At 40.0% G+C, this 21726-nt stretch overlaps 2 protein-coding genes across 3 annotated transcripts in view; both read right to left on the bottom strand.

Annotated features, from left to right (window-relative positions):
• Positions 1 to 21726, bottom strand: part of LOC102935213 (immunoglobulin kappa light chain-like) — a 72168-nt gene that overhangs the window by 17569 nt on the left and 32873 nt on the right. The gene's annotated exons all lie outside the window — the stretch shown is intronic.
• LOC114021475 (immunoglobulin kappa light chain-like) overlaps positions 2754 to 21726 on the bottom strand; it is a 56754-nt gene continuing 37781 nt past the window's right edge. Inside the window, exons 3-6 of the mRNA XM_043540569.1 lie at positions 21293 to 21338; positions 6304 to 6609; positions 5050 to 5121; positions 2754 to 3869 (exon numbers count right to left, since the gene is read on the bottom strand). Coding sequence (XP_043396504.1) covers positions 3727 to 3869; positions 5050 to 5121; positions 6304 to 6609; positions 21293 to 21338 — 567 coding nt within the window. The 3' untranslated portion in view covers positions 2754 to 3726. The remainder of the gene's footprint in view (positions 3870 to 5049; positions 5122 to 6303; positions 6610 to 21292; positions 21339 to 21726) is intronic.

The following is a 21726-nucleotide window of genomic DNA, read 5'->3' as shown; positions in this document are numbered from 1 at the left end:
CGCCCCCCCACTTCTGCAGAGGTTCCAGCACCCCTGTGGGGGCCCCCAAATTGGACAGGGCCCTGGGCATGGGGCCCATGGGCCCATGCATTAATCCACTACTGAGTAGAGCAGAAGAATTACATCTCATGTTTGCTTACCACACTCCTGCTAATACACACAAGAATAACGTTCACTTTTTTTATAACAGTGTTACACTGTTGACTCGTATTTAACTTGAGATTCACTAAGAGCCCAAATCACTTTCCACAGTACTCCTTCCTAGGCAGTTGTTTCCCATTTTGTGTGTGTGCAATGGATTGTTCCTTCCTCAGTGGAGTACTTTGCATTTGTCCTTATTGAATTTCATCCTATTTACTTCAGACAATTTCTCCAGTTTGTCCAGATTATTTTGAATTTTAATCCTATCCTCCAAAGCACTTGCAACAGCAGGAAGGGAAGCTGTTTAACACCATTCCTTTTGTGGTAGCCTAGATAACCCTTGCTCATACCAACTGGGATCACCCTAATGCATCACCACTCCGACACTTCAGTGATGAGCGATAAATAACAGTATAAAATAGGATATGGAAATCTATAGACTACCAGTGGTTTCTTTGCTAGGTTGTAAGGACTGGTCAAAATCTCCTCACTTCTAGGACCCAGGAGCATTGAATAAAAGAGAAATAGAAGAATCATCCTCTCTCCTCCTCCTGTTGCTTTCAAGTTTGGCAGCTCCAGTCCCTGAAGACTCCATCTGCAATAAGCACGCTCTAGCGCCCTCCCAGTTCAGATGTGTGGACAGCTCCCATTGCCTGTTTCATCCAGCGGGTGGTGGCACCTTTGCCCTCCTCCCACCTGGAGCTATTTCCTCTGCTGCTTTGTGCCCCCCCCCCATGCAGCACAGCACCAGCGAGCGAGGGGAGGGGCTGAGTAGCTGCAGCCCCCAGTCCCAACGGTGCCTCCTCTCTGTGATATGGGGGGAATGGCTGCAGGTAGAGCCCAGGGCGGGGCCAGGCCTGGTGTTTGCAGCTGGGCCTGAGCCGGCACAGGAACCGTGAGTTGAGGCCTCATTGTGAGGTCTGTTTTGCACACGCAATGGTGGGTGGCGTGGAGTCTCAGAGGGCAGAGCCAGGGGCCAGGGCTGCGGCCTGCCCATAGCCACTGCCATGATTCTAGGCACGATTTTATCCCGGTAAAATTATGCATAATTCACAGCACAGTCGTGGTAAAAACAGATCAAGTCACTCCATGGTCATAGGTCTCGGCCACCTTTGGACCCACTGGCTCAAAGTGAAGTCACGAACTGTTCATGTGTGGCAAGTGATCAAAGTGACCTAACTGTCTGACGCTGCGTGGTAGCAGGGGCTGTGTAATGGGCAAAGTTCCCGGCCCATAACAGTGGTGACAACAGTGACATAGCTGTATCCTTAGCCATCACGCTTGTTTGCTTTCAATAAAAGTGAGGAAGAGGAGGAGGCGGGAGGTGGGGGGGGACCAGGAAACAAAGAGCCAGGCAGGCAGTGGAGAGACTACATTACCAGAACTCCCAAAAGTCCTGGATTTTGTGGGACTGTGCTTTGACCCCCCACAATCCTCTCTTTGCCCCAGGCCCCCCACCAAGTGGCATCGTGACCTAGCACATGGGGTCATGACCCCTCTTAGGTTTGGCTCATCTGTCCCTCCGTCTCCATAGCCCACTTTAGCCACTGGAAAGGTTTGGATGTATGCACTAGAGCGCTGTGGGGAGGAGGGGAAGAGTGTTACTGCTGGGGGAGGGGGAGTGTGGAAGGAGCAGTGTCACCAACCTGGGTGATTTTGGGGGCTACATTTCACACGTGTTTGCCAAAAACCTCAAGTTTTGAGGCTGACAACAGTGTTGCTGCTGCAGGCCACTTTAGCACCAGATGTGAGAGCAAGGACCCGCTCTCTTCTGTGTGATCAGTGCCTCCCCACCCCCGCCGCTAGCACCCAGGGGATGAGGAGGACGAGGAGGAGGAAGCAGCCTGACTGAGAATGCAGAGGGGTGAGGAGTGTGTGTGTGTGTGAGGGGGAGGACGGGGGACACACAGGGAGAGACAGGAGCAGGAGCCAGAGTGTGAGAAGAAGCAGAGTGGGAGGGGGGAATGGTTGGCAGAAGTGGGGGGAAGCAGTGGGGCACAGGAAACAGTGCGGGGAGGAGGGGACACTAGCGACAGCAGAGGAGGAAATGGACTGGAGTTAACAGGTGGTGGATTGGACTAGAGGGAGTGGCAGGGGAGGCATATCGGTGTATATAGGCATGGGGGGAGGATATAGGATGTGGGGGAGGATAGGGGAAGAAGGGGATGGGGCAGAAGATGGATGTGGGGGAGGATAGGAGCTGAAGGGGAGGGGTGGATATGAGAGATGGGGACAGAGGCAGGATTGGGGCTGAAGGGAGGAGGCATGGTCTAGTGCTTAGTGCTAGCCTGGGACTTGGGAGACCCTGGTTTAATTCTCTCTTCTACCACAGGCTTTCCTTGGGGCTTTGGGCAAGCCACTTAGTTTCTACAGACCTCAGTTCTCCCTCTGTATTATGGGCATAATAGTACGTCCTTATCTCACAGCGGTGTTGTGTGGATAAATGCATTAGAGATTGTGAGGCATTCAGATACTACCGTGGTAAAAGCCATATAAATATGTTTCATGGTTGGGTGCAGGGGATAAAAGAAATGGGTCTCTGACCAATAAAGAACCCTTCCTTGCAGTTCCTAGAATTGATTTCCTTTAAAGAAATAAACTGGACAGAATTCTGCAATGCTGAATTTTATTTAAAATCCATTAATCTTTCAATTAAAAAATTAGTCATATTTCAGAAGCCTGTTTTTGTTTTGCAAATAAATGCAATTAGTAGAAATGAAGTGTCAAATCATTTTAAGTTACAGATGAGGACTCCACCCCTGCAAATATTTATGGGACGAGTTTTCCCATTGACTTCACTGAATGCAGTTGGCCTATCCACATCCAAAAAGTTCTTTTTGTGCACATGTTTTTTTGCAGGATAAGGGTTTTTTTGCAGGTGCCGACTTTCTTCTTTCTGGGTGGGTGCTCCACCCCACTCCACTGCTTCCCCTAAGGTCCCACCCTGGCTCCGCCTCTTCTCCTCCCTGCTCTGCCCCCTTCCCCATGGCCCAGTATCTGCCCCACCTCTTCCCACCATGCTCTGCCCCCTCCCCTGAGCACGCCCTGCCCTCACCCCACCTCTACCTCTCCCCTCTCTCCGGCCCCTCCCCCCAATGCCTCCCACCTTCCGCCAAGCAGCTGATCGGCAGGATAAGCTCTATGTCAACAGAAGAGCGTCTCCTGTGGACACAGTGACTGCCTCTCCAGCAGGTGGAGTAACTATGCCAACAGGAGAAGCTCTTCACTAAAGAGCTACAGCTTTTTAAGTGTAGAGCTGTCCTTTATTGTACTGCTAAATCCTCTGGGTCTGCACTACTTTGTGATGCAAAATTCCCATTGAAATCAAGGAGTGTAGCCTCAGCCCTGGAAGTTCCACAGTTACAAGTAAAATTAAAATAATAAAATAGGAAATATGGTCACATATAAAACTCTTTGCTCTCAAGCAGAAGAAGCCATCTGTGCTAATTAGAGAAATGAACAACAAAATCAAATTGAAATGCATGTCTTAATATTTAGAGCAAGGTGTTTCTTATGAACAGGCTTATGGCAAAGCAAAGTAAATTTCAGACACAAATGCTGACATTGGAAGTTGTAAGGAGAAGTTTAAGGTTTCTTTCCCCGGTGCTTGATTGGACTTTGCATCCTGTATATGAAGAAGAGTACGATGACGTAGTACATGGTGCTTTTCAGGAGTAGGACAATGTATATTAAATATGCTGTCCTGTGCATGAAACTGTCTGTAATGTCTACAACAAAAAAACAACAACAAGAAGAACAACAAGTGGTTAATGTTGCATATTCTATAGCCGCAAAGAAAAATAACTATGAAACCATGTGTGATAGCGTAAGGTATACATGGTATATGATTGCCGTAATTATACCACCTAATCAGACTATGCATAAATCAATATCTGATTGTGTCCTCTAAAGAGGTCTACATTCTGATCAGACCTTCCCATGGTATGGTAGAGCTGAGGGAAACAAAGAGGCACTCTCGGTGTTAGTATCGCTGGTGTCTGCTAAGGAGTAAGCAGAATGCTAGTGCTTCTTATAAATAGACTGTTGCCACAATTTTATGCCAAAATTTTCAGACCTGGGTGCCTAAGTTTGTTCTGAGTCTGTATCTAAGCAGCTGATCAATGAAGTGGTCTGATTTTCAGAAGTACTGAAATTACACTGAAATCAGTTGGGTCTTCAAGCTTTCAGCACCTTTACGCACCATTTGAAAAGTTTGGCTTTGAATACTTTTTGTAATTTAACATGTTAAATGTTAGATTAAGGACCAGTGGCATGTGTAGTTTAAAGAACAATGATCCATGAGGCATGTTAACAAAGAACAACAAATCCCACCAAAACATGTATTTCAGCAGGACTGCTACAGCATGTAATCTGAGCTGCCTGTGGGGATTAAGTTTTGGACCCTTTTGGTAACCCACAGCAGATGTTAACTTACAGCGACAGGTGCCGACTTTCTTCTTTCCGGGTGGGTGCTCCACCCCACTCCACTGCTTCCCCTAAGGTCCCACCCTGGCTCCGCCTCTTCTCCTCCCTACTCTGCCCTCTTCCCCATGGCCCAGCATCTGCCCCACCTCTTCCCACCATGCTCTGCCCCCTCCCCTGAGCGCACCCTGCCCTCACCCCACCTCTACCTCCCCCCCCCTCGGCCCCTCCCCCCAATGCCTCCCACCTGCCGCCAAGCAGCTGATCGGCTGGGCCCACTAAACAGCCGATCCACTATTTTTTGTCCATGGGTGCTCCAGCACCCACAGAGTCGGGGCCTATGCTTACAGCAGTGTTCCACATCTAGAGTAATTATGTCTGGACATTTTAAAAAGAGAGAATATTTTCATTTTTGTCTTAACCATGTCAAATGGTGCTTAATTCTTAACTATATTGTATAGAAAATGAGAATTGGGACAGAATTACCTGTGGAAAGCGTGGTGCCATTTTCAGGTTTGTTGATACAACTTTCTGTGGTTTGAGACACTACGGAGGTGTCTGAAAGGATAAAAGCATAACATGTAAAGAGGACTTTAATTGTGAAATGGGATTCTTGTTGAAAATGAAGGCATACTTTTCTTGATAGAAGTTCAAAGAGAAAGATGGTGAAAGTATTATAACTACAGTGACTCAAATATGGAAAGTTTATATTTTAAAAAATGAGCACCGAGATTCCATCCACAGAATAAATGCTCAGTAGCACATAACTGATTTGCAAAGCCAACTAGAGATAAAACAGGGAAAAATGCATATGCTCAGGCAGTGCAGAGCCCTGTGCCTGTTAGGAGCCCTCTTGAAATCTTTGGCATTTGCATGGGAGCCAGAGTCTGGACTAGCAGATCTGATTGCAGGTTCTGGACGTTGGCTCTTCTGTGTATGCAAGTTTTTGTTTATGTCGAGCCAGATGCATTTTGTCCCACCCAATTACTCAGTTGAGTTTGCCCCTTTGCAATGTGTATGTATACTCGGGGGATGAAAACCTGGCCGCCTGATTTTGTCTTGAGCCTGAGGCAGCCTGAGATTGTTGGCATTCCGGGTAGTGGTAATGTTGTCTATTAGCTGTACAAGAGACAGAAGAAAATAATCCTGATGAGGATACAGTCTAAGGCCCATCTCTTAGGTATTTTTGATGTTCAAGAGGGGGATGGTCAATAAACCCCTTTTTTCCATTACGTTTGAAAGAGAGACATTTTTATCTGCTGTAATTAATTTATTGTGTCTCAGATAAGAACCAAACAGAAATTAATGCAAGAGAAAAGTCTTTTTTATTTTGGTTTCTGTAATTCTTCTGGTCTGCTGTAATAAGTTAGGTGCTGTGTGTGTTATTACTTTTGTTGAAATATGTATCATTTGTTCAAAGCCAAACACTGTAGGCCAGGTCCGTGGCTGGTGTAAATCTACAGAGCTCCATTGACTTCAGTGGAGTTTTGCTGTTTTGCACTACCTGAGGATCTCAGCCAACATTTTCATTCATTATAGAAAGATTTTAAACTGGAGGAAAGAAGTCAAAACTGAGCTTTTGATGGAGAAGCTTCAGCTTATGGAGAGATGGAAATTAATATTGGACTGGAGAGCACAAATCCTTTTAGGAACAGTAATAGATTTTATTCTTTTATTGTAAAGAAACCGTGAACTCTCTAAATATATATAGAACTAGTTTTAATAATATAGTGTATATACCTGGAGTTTTGATAGGGACAAAATCGTCTTTGCGTTCATGTTGATATTTGCAGCGATAATTCTTGCTGCTATTTTTATCTACGGTCAGCCAGCTGCTTATTGAGTATGAAGTTCGATTGTCCTCAGGGGGCCAAATTTCCCCAAGCACTGCATTTTCCTCTTCATTATTCTCGTCGTCTTCCCAAGTCACCTTAATGACATTTGGGTAAAAATCCTGAATGAGGCACATGTATGATACTTTCCCATCTTGTTCAGTAGAAGGAGGTAGGACCTGCGTGTTGTTGGATTGGAGTTTTGCTTCTGTATCTGGAATCATTTTAGAGAGAGAAATGAATGTGTTAGAAATTAAGTAAATTCAGAATTGCAATATACATGGTATGCTGTGCTTTTGAAACAATAAAGAATTCACAGATTTGAAAGCGGAAGAGAGGCAATTTCATTTCTTGCATCCAATTCGTCCAAATTGCACTCAAGCCCACAATCTTAACTCTGAGTTCAGCATGAGAACTTTACCTCGTTGCCAAATGTATTTTAACTACTTTATGTCTATAATATATTGTTACTGCATATTAAATTCTGAAAATAGGAGTAAATTGTCCACTTATGAGTTAGAGCTTTAGGGAGTTAGAGTTGCAGAAGTTTACATGCTTGAATTGAATGCAGGTTTTTGTGGAACAGTAGAATCTGTGAGAGTGCCTACTAACTTAGCTTCCAAACATAAAATATATTAAACACTTGTTGAATGAATGCTGAGTACAGCTTTATGTTCTGGTTCATTTCAAAACATTTGTGACTTTGAAAATCTCCCCTTTATTTACCCAAAATTTGTGTATAAAAGACACCGTGATAATGAGAGGAAGGGTACAGCTACACTGCAATAAAAGACCCGTGGCACGACCACAACTGGCCCAAGTCTCCTGATTCTGACTTGCAGGGCTGGGGTTGTGCTGCTAAAAATTGCAGTGTAGATGTTTAGGCTTGAGCTGGAGCGCAAGCTCTGAAACCCAACAACGGAGGTGGCCTAAGAGCCCAGGCTCCAGTCAGAGCCTGAATGTCTGCCCTGCAGTTTTTAGCACCAAAGCCTGAGCCCCACGAGCCCAAGTCAGTTGACCCAGGCTCAGAGACTTGGTGTTACGGGATTTTTATTACAGTGTAGATGTACCTGAAGGGGAGGATATTAAAGATTCCACAAACCTTTTAATGAGGCCTCTTTTTAAAAATCACTTGAATATACTATCAGGAAATTAATTTGCCCTGAACTAACTGTGTATACTATTTAAGAACCTGGGTTAGCACCTTTAAAATGAGAGTTAGAAAAGTAATCTTTAAGCCTTTTCCACACTAAGAAACGGAACCATTTTGAAATTTTTTTTATCAATTATTCACCTTAAAATGATATAAGAACATACAAGATATATTCTATTGTAGACCCGGCCGATACAACTTCGGGGGAAATGTTGCTGAAATTTTTGGGAAATTACAGTAAATTTTGGGAAATTACAGTAAATACATGAACATGTTTCCCTCAGTGAGAAATATCAGTTATGAAATTAGCAACGATGATGCGTCCTGAAATGCATTGTTCATGTATTTGGCATATGTAATGGAGTGTTCTGCATAATGCTCAACACTTCTGAAAATCAAGTCACTTAAATGCCCCAATAAGTATTTAGGAGCCTAACTTTAGTCAACCACTTCTGAAAATCTTGATTCTGAAGCATTACTAATAATGGAGCTCTCAACAGAACTCAGCGATCAAATCTGCTGAGGAATAGAGGGAAGGTTGCTGTTTGTGTCCAAATCCTGGAGTGGATTAGCAAAGTGCCAATTAGTGAAGTTTTGGTGTATCTCCTGAATTATTTTTAAATAATTCTGCCACAGTATTAAATTTGTCACTCTTGGAATAGAGCTGATCAAAAAAAATTGCAAAAATCATCAATTTTTGTCACTTCATAAAATTGGGCTTGACCAGTAGGTTTACCAAATGATTTACTCACTCAAGTCTTGTTTGTATTCAAAAAACCTTTACATAGCTTCCTGCCCATTGATGTTGTGCTTTGCAAAAACTAATGATGATTTCTGGCATTTCTCATTAGATGCTTTTAAAAATTGGAGTCACATTTATATGCTGACACTTTTGCAAACACATATCGTTTTTTGTATTTGTACATGGTTAGATGGGTGTCTATCCAATATAAAATCTGAATTTTGTACATATATAAGCAGAATGTGTGTTTGCCTAAGTGACTGTGCAGATGCATGAGCAAAATCAGTTTTAAATTTCTGGCCTCACTTTAGGTCTGATCTAAAATCCCTTGAGGCCAATGGGATTTTCTCCTTTGGCTTCAATGGGCTTTGCATAAGACACTTTAAGAAGATCAGATCCTTAATTTCCAAGTCAATTATAGTTTCCAGTGTGGAGCTACTTGTTGTTTTGGTCCAACTTAACTTTTCAAAACACCTTGCTTATCTAAAAGAAAAGGAGTACTTGTGGCACCTTAGAGACTAACAAATTTATTAGAGCATAAACTTTCATGAGCTACAGCTCACTTCATTGGGTGCACAGAGTGGAAAATATAGTGGGGAGATTTTATATACACAGAGAACATGAAACAATAGGTGTTACCATACAGACTGTAACAAGAGTGACCAGGAAAGGTGAGCTATGACCAGCAGGAGAGCGGGGGAGGGGGGAACCTTTTGGAGTGATAATCAAGGTGGGTCATTTCCAGCACTTTACAAGAACAGTAGGAGAGGAAATAAACAAGGAGAAATAGTTTTACTTTGTGTAATGACACATCCACTCCCAGTCTTTATTCAAGCCTAAGTTAATTGTACCCAGTTTGCAAATTAATTCCAACTCAGCAGTCTCTCCTTGGAGTCTGTTTTTGAAGTTTTTTTGTTGAAGAATTGCCACTTTTAGGTCTGTAATCGAATGACCAAAGAGATTGAAGTGTTCTCTGACTGGTTTTGGAATGTTACAATTTGATGTTACACCATCACAGGGCCTAATCACATCAGCCACACTATCAGAGGCTCGTTCACCTGCGCATCTACCAATGTGATATATACCATCATGTGCCAGCAATGCCCCTCTGCCATGTACATTGGTCAAACTGGACAGTCTCTACATAAAAGAATAAATGAACACAAATCAGACGTCAAGAATTGAACATTCAAAAACCAGTTGGAGAACGCTTACTACAAAATCTGCCCAAGACATTTTTATTCAGAGGGATCAGATCTGAACAAATATAGCTAAATAGTTACAACTGAGAGCCAGTTAATTCAAGCAAAGAAATGGTGGAAATTTCAATGTATTTTTCAGGGTGAGCTTACATTGGTGTTTTCAAATACTGTATATTAATATTAATTTGGTAGCTTTTAAATTCTGTTTAACAGAAAATCATTCATTTAACTGACAGAGGATCTGTTTGACATTTGAGACCTAATGTTGGACTTTGAAATCTGTACATTAACCTCACAAATAGTAAAGACATTCATTCTTCTACTGTAGATTGCATATCACATTTCCATTGTCTGTTATCCTTTTTGAATAAATTGTGCTCTGTAGTCTCTAATTTTATCTTCTCACATGTAACTTTTCTCTATGCTACCATAGAATTTACTTGAAACAATGAGCTTTGTGCCAGAGCTGAAGACTTTGATATCATTGTTCTCACTGTGTTCATGTGCTTTGTAAAAAACTCGTGGGCCAGATCTCCAGCTGCTGGAAATCAAAGGCGCTCCATTGAGGATCTGGCCCATAGCTTCCATATGGCCCAATATAGCTTCATATTATTTGATGTGCAATTATGAACAGAAGTTGATAGAATCACTTTAATATACGAGACTTGTGATTTAAATGGCTTTTCCTTACAAAAGGGCAAATGCTTGATCCTGTATTCCTCTGACACCCCAAACTCCAATAGATTGCACGGGATGTTTGGAGCACTTTAGGAGCAGACATGCAAAATAAGTCAAAAACTTCAAATGCATTCGACATACCAAAGGCCTAGAATTTCCTCAGGCTGGGATCCCTCAGCATCGCTTGAAATTTCTATTTTTCTTTTAATGTGAATTTAGAGTTTGTGAAAGGTGCCAAATTGACAGCACTGGAAACTGCCTATATTGAAAATACTTCAGCATTCTACAACAGTGGTCCAGTGCTTAGTAATGCCATTGTAAATTGTGATGGGTGATTTTGGACCATTGCTGGAGAATCTCTTTTATTTCATGCTGGATTTCTCACCTGGTCCTAACAGTGCATTTGAAATCTGTTTGCAAAGGTCACCTTTAAAGGATGAGATGGTAAATTATTCTTAATAACCCTTAAATTCTTGGTATTTCTGCTAAAAGTGCCAGCAACAGTGCCTATCGTAATGAAGTTTTTTCAGGTGGACACCTGTCCTCTGAAGATTCTTTGCTCACAACTGCACATCACTTTCTGCCATACATTTGGATTTGGTCTTTTAGGGCCAATGGGTTTTGGATCAGATACTTATATATTTTTTCTATAAAGAGTTTGTTATATTCAGTCGATAATGTCAAAAATCAATACCTAGAAGTGTTTCAAAAGGCAGCAAACCAATTTAAACCAACCCCAGACTACTTGAGAATCTTATCATCAAAATAATTATCAGTAATAGTAGCTCCTTTGTACTTTATAACTAAAGATCTACACTGATCACTGTGTTCTTAATGCGCTCTGTTTTATAAAAAAACCAAGTAACTTCCATCTTATAATGTGACATATGATCTTTGGGTCTATCTTTTAATAAGCATGCCAAATACTTTTACATTTATTTCTTCTATGAAACTTCATGTAAAGTTTTGGTGAATTAATTTTCTTATTTTAAAATAAAATGACCAAGTGCTTCTGAAACTTGCCAAAGAGATAGCATTGTAGACTGAATCCCTTTCTACACAGGAGAGATACAACACATGCAGGGACAGAGGAAGCTGCTTCACACCATCCCAGCAAGCCATGTCAATTTTGTCCTGAAAGGACAACCTTTAGAGAGGAGAGGGGATAGTTCAGTCTCCACATTCAGTTCAATCTTTGGCTTCTGCACTGAGGCTGCCAGTTTTTTTCTAGAATATTGTGTTTGGCAGAATCTAGTTATACCATTTTAATGTAAGCTTCTTTAATGATGACTCGATGCACTTTAATGGATACAATAAGAGAAGCACCATTATTCCTATTTCATGCTCGTTGAAAGCAGTAAGCTTGGTTCTGTTTCCAAATCTTTTTACTCATCTATTCCACTAAGCAAAAATTCTGAAGAATCCTGGTAGGTCCCAACTTTCACTTGCACTGGTGTAAATCTAGAGTAGCTCCATTTTAAATGAATGGAGGGAAGTCAGTTTAAAAAGAGGAATGACTAGTGTGAGAGCAAAATCAGGACTGCTCACTATATAGGACTTTAAAAGTAATTTCTGCTTCTTTAGTATACTTGTGAATAATGTTGTCCCTGCTAAGAAGTACGTTTACACAACTTGGGTAAAATCCTGGCCCAAAAGTCATTGTCATTGAGTTCTGTGGAGTCAGGATTTCACCTCATGTTCTTAGAACAGAAATGCCGCAACTCTCATAAATCTGTAATCAAATTCATTCCTGGCACAAACAGCCACAATTCCTACTGATTTTACTTAGAATTCTGCCAAGGTCTGAATATCTCCATGATCTTAGGGTTATTTTTTTCTTCGGAGGAATTTACTTACCCAGTATTTGATATTTCCATACTAAAGCATGTTATTGTATACAGTTTATATACACTAATAAATCAAGTGTGCAATCTTAGGTCTTCATGCTGTAATAGACAATCTACACATATCACAGACTTGCTTCTCCATTCCTTACGCAGTCAAAACACCTGGTAAATCTATGGGAGTTTTGTCCATAGAATGTTCACTTAAAGCAACCTGCTGACCCTGATCTGATATGCTTAGAATTAATTATGATAGCGTATTCATTTTAGTAGGCAGCATTACAACAATTTATCTTTAGTTGAGAGCTATAGGGCTACTGAGGTAACTTGATTGTGAATTAAGGTTTAAAGTAGACTGACTGTTCTAGCTGATTTATATAAATGGGCAGAGCATGATTTTGAAACAGTAAGGACCTGATTTTCCTTTGTCCTGTGTTTGTGCAGTCAGTTATACCAGTGGAACTCAGGTGTAACATGCAAGTTAATCAGAATAGTAGCATTTCCCACTGACTTTTCAGGAGCGTAAATGACTTCCAAGAATAAGGCAAAGAAGACTCCGGCCCCAAGTATATATTGTTAAACACTATTAAGAATACTTGCCACCGCCAGTTTGCCTGCAATGCCAAGGTACCTCACACAAGATGACAATCTCTAGGGCCAAATTCTTTCACTTATACTGACTACTTCAGAGATTGCTTCTTTTGTTTTAATTGAGAAGCACGACGTTACGTATTTTACAGTTTAATTTTATGCATGTTTATGAATTTTAGTTAAAGAATTTGAGTAATATCAAAGCTAACATAAAAACAACAAGGAGTCCAGTGGCACCTTAAAAACTAGGACTTATTTGGGCATAAGCTTTTCGCAAAGCTAACATAAGTTTTTGCATCTGGACCAAGGACCAGCCTGCTTATGGCGGCACATCCTCTGAAAAATGTCATTAAACAGCTGATCTTTAGAAATATTAATTAACGTGAAAAAAATCTACTTTACATCTATTAGTAAATACTGCAGGTTGGGATTGAAAAGGTGATGTATTTGGGATCAGATCCTACGAGGAGCTAACAGCCTTAACTTGCACTGAAGTCTACAGGAATGGATGGTGTTCAGCACCTCACATTAAGTGCTCAGTACTTCACAGGATTGATCTTACAATCGTTGACCTTACCTGTGATAAAAAGTTTTTCTATGATCACAATAAGCCTCTTTATCTTTGCATTACTGTAATTACCACATAACTTACCTGTTACAATGACCTTGGTACCAGAGCCAAATACTTTGAAGCTATAGCCACTAGAAGTATCACAGTGAGCAAATCCTTTACAAAATACTGTACAGATCTAGTATCATTATATTGATGGACCAGTAGTTGTTGCTTTAAAAAAAAAATCTGATTTGCTATTTAAATTGCTTTCCGGTTTTGCAATAAAATAGTAAATAAGGAGAGCACATGTAAAATAATGTGAAAATGGTGGGGAAGATTTTCAAAAGGGCAAAAGGCACTTAGATATCTAGCTATCATTCCTGGACACCTACATGCCATTGAAATTCTGTCCCTAAAATTAATCTGATTCAATATGGTGTAGATTAGCTCTTTCTAATAATTTTTGGAAAGAACAAATTACTTTTTAAATTAGGGTCCACAGGCTGAGATTATAAAATTAAGCCTGCATGCTACCATCGTTCCATGATAGTGCTCTTAATGATAATGATAGATTGAGGGAAGAATATAGCTCTTAAATTGTGTATATTCAGGAGAATAATTTTGGTTAATTTCTGCCATTTGGTATAATTAGAAATATTGCCCAACAGAAAACATTTGCTTTACAGAAATATTTGTTTGTCTCAGGGACTAGGCACCCAGCAAGTACCATTTAGCGGTATCTAGAGGGAAGAATAGCTTAATTAAAGACACAGAATTCTCTCGATCCCCTTAAATCCAAACATGGCTAATCCATTTTAATAATTGGAAATCATCTTTAAAAACAAATTTGAGAATCATGTTATTGGATCAATTATCGTAGTTTATTAAAAGGATTACGTCTATTATAGATACACCTTATGTTTATGTAAAAAATAAGCAAATCTTTATTTCTCATTACTGTATGGAAACAAGAAGATTTACTGCATTTTGGCTTTGTTTTTGGCCTTAAAGTTAAGCACATGCTTAAATGCCTTGCTGAATAGGAATGGACACGTGCTTAAGTGCCTTCCTGAAGTGGAGCCTTTTTTAGAAAAGAAAAGACATTTGCATGATTGTTACTATAAATGTACCCTTTCGTGCTAGCTAAGGGCCAGATCCTCCAAGAGCTGATCACCCTCAATTCTTATTTAAATTAATGAGCATGGAAGAAGCTCAACAACTCATGTGACGGGGTGCTAAATATACGGCATTGTATAAAAAAACATAAATTCTACATTTCACATTTACTGCTAACAATAAGTGGTTCCACTTCTGAATATTTTTGCATAATCATGTCAGTGTTACAATGCTAAACAAGATCTCCAGACAATTTATATTATTCTCATTTATTACACAAGTGTAACTGGTTCTTTCTCAATTAGAGAGACTATCATGGGTGAAATTCTGACCCCATTGAAGTCAATTGGAGTTTTGTCTTCAGTGGAATCAGGATTTTACCTCATATATTTATGATTCGCTTGCTTTTTGTCCTGGATAACAAGGATAGGAAATGCCCAGAGTAAATGTATGGTTTGAAAACATCTTGAGAAACTTACTTGAAACCACCAATTTGGTGCCTGAGCTAAAGTACTTTACTATTCCATACTCACATCATTGAAATCCTCTACAAAAACTAATGAATAATCAAGTTATGAATTTTATCAGACTAAAATTCTGAAGTTCATATTTTAAATACAAAGTACACAGTCTGAACAAGACTTGCTGTTGGCCAGTTAATTGTGTGAGTATTAAACTGAGTTTATGCACTTTGTGAATTCCTGTTCCTTTTTGCTACCAAAAATGTTTTTTGCTCCTTCACATACATCAGTGCATGGCAAATTGAGTGGAGTGAATTGCTGGTAAGCAAGCAGTTCCATTAATTTTAGTGGATGAGCAGGATTTAGTCCTCCAATCTCAAATGTGGATGGGAAGGATGGTCTTGTGGTTAAATCACCGGAGTGAGATTTGTTTTTGTTTCTGGCTCTCCCTGTGTGACCTTGGGCAAATCACAACCTCTTTGCTTCGCTTTACATTTTAACATGCTCTTAATATATAGTTTAGAAAATGACATTTCCTAGACAATGTGCAGTATTATAAATACTGTACTCAACATTAACTAGCACTTACAGTATTGATTGGACTGTTTCGGTAGCTTTAATCTGATAAAGAACATTACACGCAAAAGGGAAAAGATACTTTCAGTAAAACCACTTACTGAGAATCTGAAGATTGTTGCACCTCAAGCAATTTTCCTTCATTAATCAACATACACTGATATAGCGCTAAAAATAACAAACTCACGCATGCTAAATTGAAACCTGTGCTGTGAATTTTACACTTGCTGGCATTTGGACTCTTTCAATGGAGTGGCACGAGAGACTAATTTGGCCCAATATTTTAAATTTAAAGCTCTCCATTTCCCTCCTTCCTGATTCTTAACAGCTATTCAGTAAATATTCCAGCCTTTTACACAGTTTACTCATTAGGACCCAAACTCCCGTCAGTCAATCCATTCGTGTCCTTGGCAGTTCCACATTCTGATCAAGAGCAATACATGGCTTATGTGCAAATTCCTTTTTTTATATTCAATTATTCAGTACAATTTTTCTGTCCTTTGTTTTTCTTTTGCGAAATAGAATCAATCAAGAATAAAAATACTTACTGGAAACAACTAGCTTGGTTCCTGTGCCAAAGTACTTGATCCAGCCTGAAGTATCACGCTGACTTTTCGTTTTACAAGAAGCTGTGGTATTTTACTTATGCTGCTGTGTCCCTTCTCAAATAACCAGCACTCTGACCAGTAGCTGGGAAAATACTTCTAATGAAGTATTCCTGGTTTCTTGACTGGTTGGAGAATTTAACAAATTTCACATTTCTGTGCCACCATAAAACTGGTACATAAATTCTCTTCCCAGAGTCTAATTGCATGTCCTTGCAACTTTTCCATTAACAAATCCTCACTCCTTAAAACGGAAACTAGATGAGAGTTTCTATTGATTTTAATGCTGTAAATAGACTGTTGGATCAGGCGGTTCTCAAACATTTTTATTGTGTGGTCCACATATGAAAAGAGAAATAGTCTCTTGGACAACCTTCCCAATAGCATTGACCACCTCCTCCTTCTCCCATCGCAATCACATCACATCTCTGTAGCAATTGCTTACATGGAAAAAGGATACCTGGAAAGAATTTCATTCTTCGGCGTGTTACTGAAATTGAATAGATGGTAATGAGGAGGAACCAGCATTACGTGATCAGCCAGCTCTCTACAGACCAGCACAAAGAGCTCCATAGACTGCACCTGGGAGCCTGAACCCTAGATATATATTTTGCTGTATGTTGGGATTATTGTAGTTGGTGTGTTACCAATTTACTGGTGTCTTTTTACATGGCTGCTGGTGGGGGGGGGCGATGGGGGGATATTGTCCTCTGCATACACAGACATTTTAAAATAGAACAGAGATAACATCTGAGAAAGCCCACCTCATTTCAGACAAAAGGTGTGGATGACAATCTAGCAGTTGTAAGGGAACTAACCAGAGTATTTGATCTCTCTCACAGACACGGAGACTGCCACCTCCACCTCACTGCAGAATAATTCTGGGAAATAACTGACAGTGGGTAAGAAAAAATGAAAAGGAACATATAGAGAGAGATTCCTCCCAAATGTACAGGTGGTTGTGTCAAAGGGCTTGTCTACTACCCAAGAGTTTATTGGGAATATCTCCCAGCATTGCAATAGTGCTGGTGAATCTTCCCTGGTGATCCCTGGGAGAACTGGTGTAGTGAGGGCAAAAGCATTCACTGGCTTGTTACCACAATGTCTTGTAGACCTGCTCTGAGCAGGGTTAAGTGACACCATCATAAAAACCAGCACTAACACTGCTGCACTTGGTGTCCTTGGTGGGGCTCTACTGATGTTAGTGCAACAGCGGGAGGTTTCACAAAATACATCCATTGTTGCCCCTCTACCTAGCAAATGTACCAAGTCATGGTCACACATTATATAGCACGGTAGTTGTAGTATGATTTGATCTTGCAAGTATGGAGAGAGCAAAACTGAATTTTAGCCATAGTCTAGTCATCATGCGTAATAACTTGCACTGGTGTTGCATTTTCTATCCTAGAATTTCAATGTACTTCAATGCATTAAGCTTGATTGTCTATGTGTGGCAGGATTGTTCACAGCAGGAGAAACTGAAACCCAGAGAGGACAAGTGACTTGGTCATGCAGGAAGTGTGTAAAAGAGAGCCAGGCATTGAATCCAGATCTCCTGAGGCCCAATCCTGTTCTTTAACCAGGAGCTGGGCAGTAATAAGAGCCACCAGGGAGCCCAGGTGGCTCTGGGGAGCCTCTGATCCTCTGCCTCACCCTGGGTGGTGTTCCCCAGAGGTGCGGGGATGCAGGGGGCAGAGCCTTGGACTTTTTGAATTGATCCTAAGTATACTGCAATAAAAGACCCCGGCTGGTCCAGGTCTCCTGACTCAAACTTGCAGGGCTGTGGCTGAAGGGCTAAAATTGCAGTGTAGACATTTGGGCTTGAGCTGGAGTGTGGGCTCTGAAACCCAGTGAGGCGGTGGGTGTCAGAGCCCGAGCTCCAGCCTGAGCCTGAATGCCTACACTGCAGTTTTTAGCTGCACAACCCAAGCCCCACAAGCCCAAGCCAATGGACTCAGGGTTTGAGACGAGGTGCCATGGGACTTTTAATGCAGTGTAGCCGTACCCAAGGGGAAGGGAAATAAAGGTTCCAGATACCTTTTAATGAGTCTTCTTTTCAAAAATCACGAGCATATTTCGTCAGGAGATATATTTGTCCTGAACTAAGTGTGTATACAACTTAAGAACTTTGGTTAGCACCTTTAAAAAGAGAGTTAGAAAAGCAATCTTTAAGCCTTGTTCACTCTGAAAAACTTAACCATTGCTGACAATATTTTTCTTCAATGATTCACCTTAAAATGATATAGGGAAAGACCTATGTTCTATTGAGGACCCCCACTTCAGGGGGAACTTTTGCTGAAAACCATTTTGAGAAATTACAGAAAATACATTAACATGTATCATCCAATGACAAATATCAATTAAGAAATTAGCAAGGATGATACATCCTGAAATGACTTTGTTCATTTATTTGACAAATGTAATGCAGTGTTATGCATAACACTCAGCACTTCTGAAAATCACGCCACTTAAATACCCAATTAAGTATTTAGGAGCCTCTCTATAGTCAACCACTTCTGAAAATCTTGATTCTGAAGCATTACTAATAATGGAGCTCTCATCAGAACTCAGCGATCAAATCTTTGCTGAGGAATAGAGGGACTGTTGCCTGTTGTGTCCAAATCCCGAAACTGATGAGCAAAGTGCCAATTAGTGAACTTCTGCTGAATCTGCTGAATTATTTTTAAATAATTCTGCCACAGTATTAATGTTGTCACTCTAGAAATAGAACTGATCTAAACATATTTTTTTCACTTTATGCAATTTTTAAAAATTATCACATGCTATAGAGTTGGATAAAACACAACCACGCTTTTTTTATTAAAAGTTTGAATTAGAAAGGATGAAAATATCCTCATTTTATCACTGAGCTTCTGTACGTGCATGAAATAACAAACACTAAATCAGGTTGAAAAAGAATTCTATACCAAAATCATTATCCATCCGCTCGTTTCACACGGCTGACTGCAAGTGATACATTTTTTTAAACAGTATATTGAATGTACGAGTTATTGCAAGAAATGAGCAGGTTCAAACACTTTTACTGCAGCTAATCTCTGTCCCCTGAGAATAAGGTTCCCAACCCAGCTAACTGCCAAAGAAGTATTCTCTGCAGAAAGAGGCAACGTTCTCATGTTATAAATGTGCATCACAAAAAAGAGACGGAAGGTTGTTGATATTTCAGTAGTGTCAAAGGGGTACTGGGTGTAACATGCTACTTAATCAGAATGTTAGCATTTCCCATTGACTTTGCATGAGCGTAAATGGCTTCACAAGAGCAGGGCAAAGAAGACTCAGGCCCTAAGTATATATTGTTAAACACTATTAAGAATACATGCAACCACTAGTTTTCCTGCAATGCCAAGGTACTTCACACAAGACGACAATCTCTAGGGCCGAATTCTTTCACTTACACTGGTGTAAGTGCAGGAATTCAGCTATGAAGATACTGACTACTTCGGAGATTAATTCCTCTGTTTTGATTGAGAAGTATGACATTGTTACTTATTTCACAGTTGTTTAATTTTATGCATCTTTATGAATTTTAGTTAAAGAATTAGAGTAATATCAGCTAACGCAAATTTTTGCAACTGTGCCAAGGACCCGCAAGCTTATGGTGGCACGTCCTCTGAAAAATGTCATTAAACAGCTGATCTTTAGAAATATTCGTTAACTTGAAAAAAATCTACTTTACATCTATCAGTAAAAATTGCAGGTTTGCTCTGGGATTGAAAAGTTGGTGTTTTCAGGGTCAGATCCTACGAGGTGCTGACAGCCCTTAACTGCCATCGAAGTCTACAGGAATTGTCTGTTTTCAGCACCACACTGAAAGTGCTCTGTACTTCACAAGATTGAGCTTACAACTGTTGACATTACTTGTGATAAAAAGCTTTTCTATTGTCACAATAAGCCTCTTTATCTTTGCATTACTGTAATTACCACATAACTTACCTGTTACAATGAGCTTGGTACCGGAGCCAAATACTTTGATGTAAACACCACTAGTAGTATCACAGTGAGCAAATCCTTTGCAAAAATCTATACAGAGCAGGTATCTTTTTGCTGATGAACAACCATTTGTTGCTTTAAAATAAATCTGATTTGCTATATAAATTCCTTTCAGACGTTACAATAAAATAGTAAATAAGGAGCGTACCCGTAAAATAATGTGAAAACTGTGGGGGAGATTGACAAAGGCACAAAAGGCATTTTGGTGTCTAACAAGCATTGAATTTCAATGGGCATTGGGCACATAAATGCCATTGATAAAATGGGTTAGATTAAGGGTGTTGAATATTTTGTGGAAAGGAACAAATTACATTTTAGTTTGTGGTGCACTGGCTGAGCTTATAAAATTAAACCTGTACACTACCATCATTCCACAATGGATCTCCCAATGATAACAATAGATTGAGGGTAGAATATAGCCTTTAAAATGGGTATATTCATGGGGAAATTTCTGGCTAATTCCTGCCATGTGGTGTAATCAGGCATATTACCAACAGAAAACATTTTCTCTTCAGCAATATTTGTACAACACAGGGATTAGGCACTCAGCAATGATGATTTAGCAGGATCGAGAGGGAAGAATATGCTTAAAGACACAGAATGCTCTGAACCTCCTTAAATCCAAACATGACAAAAATATTTGAACAATTGAAAATATCTTTTAAAATATCTGTCTCCCTCTATCACGTACCTGGTCTTTATGTAAAAAATAAGCAAAGCTCTTTATTCCCTATTACTGTATGGAATCAAGAAGATTTTACTGCATTTTGGCCTTAAAGTTAAACACATACTCAAATCCTTTGCTGAATAGGAATAGAAACATGCTTAAGTGCCTTACTGAACTGGAGTCTTTATTAGGAAAGAAAACACAATTGCATAAATGTATTGTTACTATTAATGTACTCCTTAATGCTATCTAAGGGCCACATTCTGCAAATGTTGAATGTCCTCAACTCCCATTTAAATTAATGAGCATTGAAGTACCTCAATACCTCATAGGACTGGGTGCTAAATATACTATATTGCATAAAGAACATAAATTCTACATTTCACATTTACTGCTAACAATAGGCTTAGTTCCACTTCTGAATAGTTTTGCATAATCATCTCACAGTCTTACAATGCTAGACAAGATCTCCAAACAGTTTACATTGTTCTCAGTGAAGTGTAACTGGTTCTTTTTGATTTAGAGAGACTAGTATGGGTGAAATCCTGACCCCAATGAAGTTAATTGGAGTTTTGCCTTTGCCTTCAGTGGAATCAGGATTTCACCCAGTATATTTATGAATAGCTTGATTTGTCCTGGATAACAAGCATAGTAAATGCCCAGAGTAAATGTATGCTTTGAAAACATCTTGAGAAACTTACTTGAAACCAACAGTTTGGTGCCGGAGCCAAAGTACTTTATTCCATACTCACATCATTGAAATCCTCTACAAAAACTAATGAATCACCAAGGTATGAATTTCACTGAATTCGGATTCTGACGTTCGTATTTTAAATACAAAGTGCACAATCTTAACAAGACTTGCTATAGGCCAGGATGTTATGTGAGTATTAAACTGAGTTTTTGCACTTTGTGAATTCCTGTGCCTTTTTCTACCAAAAATGTTTTCTGCTCCTTGACATACATCACTCCATGGCAAATTGATTGGGGTGAATTGGTGGTCACCATGCAATTCCATTAATTTCAGTGGATGAGCAGTATTTAGTTCTTTGATCTCCAAAGTGCCTGGATAGGAAGGATGGTCTTGTGGTTAAAGCACCAGAGTGGGACTTAGGAGATTTGTCTTTGTTTCTGG

Source organism: Chelonia mydas, chromosome 2 (genome assembly GCF_015237465.2).
Source record: "Chelonia mydas isolate rCheMyd1 chromosome 2, rCheMyd1.pri.v2, whole genome shotgun sequence".
Taxonomy (NCBI): domain Eukaryota; kingdom Metazoa; phylum Chordata; order Testudines; family Cheloniidae; genus Chelonia; species Chelonia mydas.
This window is presented reverse-complemented; position numbering and strand designations above follow the sequence as displayed.